The sequence below is a fragment of the Lagenorhynchus albirostris genome, chromosome 21 (genome assembly GCF_949774975.1).
Source record: "Lagenorhynchus albirostris chromosome 21, mLagAlb1.1, whole genome shotgun sequence".
NCBI classification, from domain to species: domain Eukaryota; kingdom Metazoa; phylum Chordata; class Mammalia; order Artiodactyla; family Delphinidae; genus Lagenorhynchus; species Lagenorhynchus albirostris.
Window position 1 is genome coordinate 21942785 of NC_083115.1, and position 4614 is coordinate 21947398.

Sequence of the window (4614 nt, forward strand, 5' to 3'; positions counted from 1 at the left end):
CATGCATTCTCCCATTTCTGCATAATTTGTTTTCATCCCATATTGCTCAATATATATTTGTTACCCAGTGGCCTCCTGACCTTACACTGACTTTCATGCTCCAACTATATCATTTCATAAGGGAGGAGATACTTGTTTGCATCTCACATTTTATAGATAAGTATTGTAGTGATATATAGTGCGTGTAAGGGCAAGAACCCTTTACTTGAAAGACTTTATAAAGTTTATAGATTCTCCCTGCCCCCAAAACATACACATTTAAGATTTAAGTTTCACTTTATGGACAACATAATGAAGTGGCTGTGTGTGTGTGTGTGTGTGTGTGTGTGTGTGTGTGTGTGTGTGTGTGTGTGTGTGTGTGTGTGTGTGTGTGTGTGTGTGTGTGTGTGTGTGTGTGTGTGTGTGTGTGTGTGTGTGTGTGTGGTATTTTTGGTCCTGTCTCTGTAATCAAGTTTGAGGGTTTATAAATTGTAGGCCATCTTCCTCCATGACCTCAGTAAACAGTCTAGGTCAGAGCTCCCTTAAGCCCTGTCCACAGAAATGGAATAAGTTAATTTATTGCACTCCAGCTAACCTGAGCAGTGACAAATAATCGTAGTTCAGCTAAATGGCCTCAGGAAACAGGAAAACCTGCTACCTAATTTTGAGTTATTTAAAGGGCATCAAAGGGAACGGGAACAGAAAGAAAAGACAAAGAAAAAAAATCAATGAAGGAAAAATTTTAAATTCTCACAAAGACAACTTTAACGGGTTGGTTACCTTGTTCATTTTACCAGTTAACATAGAACAACAGTGAGACTTATTTTGCTCTCTGGGTCCTAGAAAAACCTGATTTCAGCTTGTTATTTTAAATGTATTGCTGTTTTGTGGGTAAGACAGATCGAATTGTCGTTGAAAACTACAAGCCCCTTACAGATCACTAGCCAAGTCTTCCCTAGACCCCAAAACGTTCCTATGTTCTGGGTGGAGCGAGAAGGTTAAAATCCCCCTCCCCCAGGAAAAGGTGGAGAAGCCTTTCTCAGCAGGCCCAAGAACCCAGCGTCTCAACGCCGCACCAGTGGCCGGATGTGGGTGTGGGCAGAGGGAACAATCCTTTCGGGGGAGCACGTCTCCCAACCCGGTCGCTGCCGGCCTCTCACCAGGTTGCCCAGCGGCCCCTAAGCTGAGCTGATTTGTGCGCCAAAGGCAACTCCAGTTTCCCGAACCCTTCGGTGCCGACGAGTAGTTGTCATTCGAAGATAAACTTCATCGTCTGTTGTTTCTAAGCCACACTCGGAAGCTACCTCCTCTACATATTTTTTACCAGACAGGTTGAGGCCGTAAACCTAGTCACGCATCCCGATGGTCTGAGTTTCGGCGCGCTCCAGACCAGCGGGCATGTGGTGCGCGCGTGTCCGGGGCCTCGTCCCGGGTTAGGGAAGGGCGCCCAGGTCGGAACTGGCGAAAGTCCGCCAAAGCCAGCTTGGGGAGGGTCCTTCGATTTGTACTTTCTGAGAGCTGAGGGCCCTGTTCCTCGAGTCTGCCCTTTCCCCAGGCAAATGCCCAAGGTGCGCCCGAGGCACGTGCGGGTCTGGAGCCCCGGGGGAAACGCGAATCCAGCCTGGAAGCGACCCCTCCACTTAGCCTCCCCGCCTCCTCAGACACCGCAGCGACCCGCCCCCTTCCCCACCCAGACTATTGAGGGCCGTCACCTTGGCCCCTATCAGCCTTGCGCCCGAGACACCTCGGAGGGGGTGGGTTTTGGAAGAGCAGAAGGTAACAAGAAATCCATCTTTCTGGTACCTTCAGAAAACGTTTATTGCCAAGGGGGAGATCCTTCAGAAGACTCTTTCGCTTTTGGCCTTCCCCCACCCATCTCTTTTGTTGGCACCGTATTTACACTTGTACAATATACAGTATTTCTCCCAGGCAGCGCCCGAAGCGCAAAGAAATCTGCGGGCGAGTCGGCGTCAGAGCACCGCGGGGTGCTGGGGCGTGTGCAGGTTAAGGGCGTTGGGGTGGGCGTGGCCGATCAGGTTGAGGTAATGCCGGTCCAGGCCCTGCACGGGCGTCAGGAAGGGGCTGTGCTGCTGCGCAGGGCTCGGAAGAGGCACGGGCGCGCTGGGCAGGTAGGGCAGCGCCGGGCTGCGGGCCGCGCTGTGTGGCCAGGGGAAGGACCCCGGGGCCGCGCCCTGCGGGAACACGGACGCCTCACCAGGGCTATGGCCTGCGAACTCGGGCCCCGCTGGGTGCAGCTGATAAGAGAAATCCGGCTCCGGGAGCGAACCCAGCGGCTGGAAGGCGGGCTCGGCGCCCAAGCGGGCCTTGGACTGCAAGAAGGCGAGGATGCGCGCGTACTTGGTGTCCTTGGTCTCCATCCTCTCGACGGTGGTGAGGTAATGCACCAGGTTCTTCATGCACTCGTGGTAGCCGTAGTGGAAGTAGTTGGCAAACTCCGCTAGCAGTTCTGCTGGAAGGGCGAGAAAAACCGTAGAAAGAAAAAAACTGTGAGCGCCCTTTCCGACCGGGAGCGCGAGGCGGGGGCCAAGCACCTCCCATCACGTTTCCTGGCCGGAGTTTCCGTTGGACGCCCGCCCTCTCCTCTTGTTACTCTGGAGACTGGAAAAACGCCAGCTAGCGACTTCCTTTTCCTTAAGAGTCTGACCCCACCCTCCCCACCTGAGAGGAGACCGCGGAACCTGTATCCCCAGACACCTGTGCTCTAGTCCCCCTAGCTTTCACAGGAGTCCGCTCCCACCTCCACCCCGCCCCCGCCCCCGCCCCGGCAGCATCCAGAGAGCGAGAGACCTCTAGCGAGCGCCGCTTCACTCCCACTCCCGCCCCCAGGTCTCCGAGTGGCGCACGGTCCCTGTCCAGGTTCCCCTTTGCGCAACCCGCGCCCACCTTTTTCCCTTCCCCGGGGAAAATCAGCGGAGTGCAGAGCTCTCAGGTACTGAACGGTCATCTCGAGGATCTCCGCCTTCTCCAGCTTCCCGGAACTCTGCAAAAGGAGGAAGGGCTCCTCGAAGCGGCCCAGCGGGTGCCGGCCAACCCGGGCAGGCTGGGTGCAAGGTTTTATCCGGAGAGGACCAGCGAGTGGGTCGCTGCTGTGGATCTGCGCGAGGGCCGCCCGGGGCTCACTCAGCGCTCAGGCACCCGGGAAGGGAGCCCACACGTGCAAGGCCCTCTCAGGCTCCAGACTCCCGGCATCACTGCCGAGAGTGGCGGCAGAGGATCCCCAGCGCCAGCACCGTTTTCTCGGCCGCCGACGTTACCTGCTTCGCCAGGGCCATGGGCACCGTCTTGCCCAGCTCGTTCAAACAGCGGTTAATCCGGTCTCTCCTCCGCTTTTCTATCACTTTGTGGGAAACGGGGGTTCTCTGCGAACAGAGGTTTGTACGTTTAGGATGGCTTTGCCCAGAGAGTCGTGAAAGGCACGGCTGGCACAGCTGTCTCCCAGCCCTCAACGCATCCCAGGGACTCGCCCCAGGCCCCTGTCCCTCCACAGTGGGTCACATAAGCTCTGCCTTCTCACACCCGCGCTGGTGCGCTCCCTTTCCAGCGTCCGCTGGGCCACACCGCCGTGCTGAGCACCAGGGCAGTGGGGAGGTGGCCACCAGCCTCCAGGCGTGGGCTCCTCCCTGACTGAGGCGTCCCCTCCCTCTATCCTCATCCCCTTCCCAAACCACTCAGGATTCCTCTCCAGGAGAAGTCCCGTGTGATAATGTCCCTGCCCGTCGGTCCAGCCAGGTGGTGCTGCGGGCGTCAGACGCCCCCACCCTGTTGGCGCAAGAGCCATCTGGGCTCAGCCGACTCACTTTGCGTTCCTTGAGCTTTCCTGACATTCTGGTCAGTACGCGCCCTCGGGAGAGGCGGTGGCGCGAGGCACCCGTCCACTTTTCGCCTCGTGTGCCTCCTCGAGTGTCCCAGGTAGACTGCAGCCTCCCAACTACCAGGGGCTGCCTTATAAAGCGGTCATCCAGGGCTCCAAGTGCATTCACGACTTGAATTATTCCATAGGATTAGGGGAGCTGCGTTTGGGGGATGCATGCATTCAAGATCAGTTTTTTTTTTTAAAGTTAAGAAAAAAAAATTAGCAGCCGAGGGGGGCGAGCTGGGGGCAGATCAGCTTTGTTAATCCACGTGGCCCTTCAAAGGACACGTGACCGGCGGGGGAATAACATTAGCATGGCAACAGCCGGGGCGGGAAGGAGGCGGTAAACCTGCGCCGGCGGACGAGCGAGCGCAGGGGCGCAGCGGCCGCGGGCGCCGGGGGGCGAGGACCCTCACAAAACAGTGTCGCCTCCTTTAGTCCCACCGCTGAGTCTCACACGATTGCCTGTTTACAAATCCCAGCAAGCCCGCAGTCTCAGCGCCGAGTGCGTTTTAAAGCCTGTCCAGAGTCATTAAAGTAATTAAGTAAGCCTTTAATAGGCTGTTCCGCCGGGTTCAAGGGAGAGCTCTTGGAGACGGAGGCGCCCCGTTTGTTCCCAGGCTTTTCTCACACGACTTGGTGACACGTCCATCTCCCCCCTTTTTGTTTACACCGCTTTATTTGTCCGGACATCCCGGCAGGTGTGGGGCTGCGGCGGACACAAGAGGCTCCCGCCTCGCCTCGCCCCTCCCGCAGGTCTT

The 4614-nt window shown here is 56.9% G+C and overlaps 1 protein-coding gene across 1 annotated transcript; it reads right to left on the reverse strand.

Moving 5' to 3' along the window:
- Positions 1-1809: 1809 nt before the first annotated feature.
- On the reverse strand, positions 1810-3824 carry HELT (helt bHLH transcription factor). Its single transcript, XM_060136398.1, is given in 4 exon segments — positions 1810-2449; positions 2884-3119; positions 3250-3359; positions 3666-3824. Coding segments are annotated over 4 exon segments (1005 nt in total). The 3' UTR covers positions 1810-1949.
- Between the last annotated feature and the right edge of the window lie 790 nt (positions 3825-4614).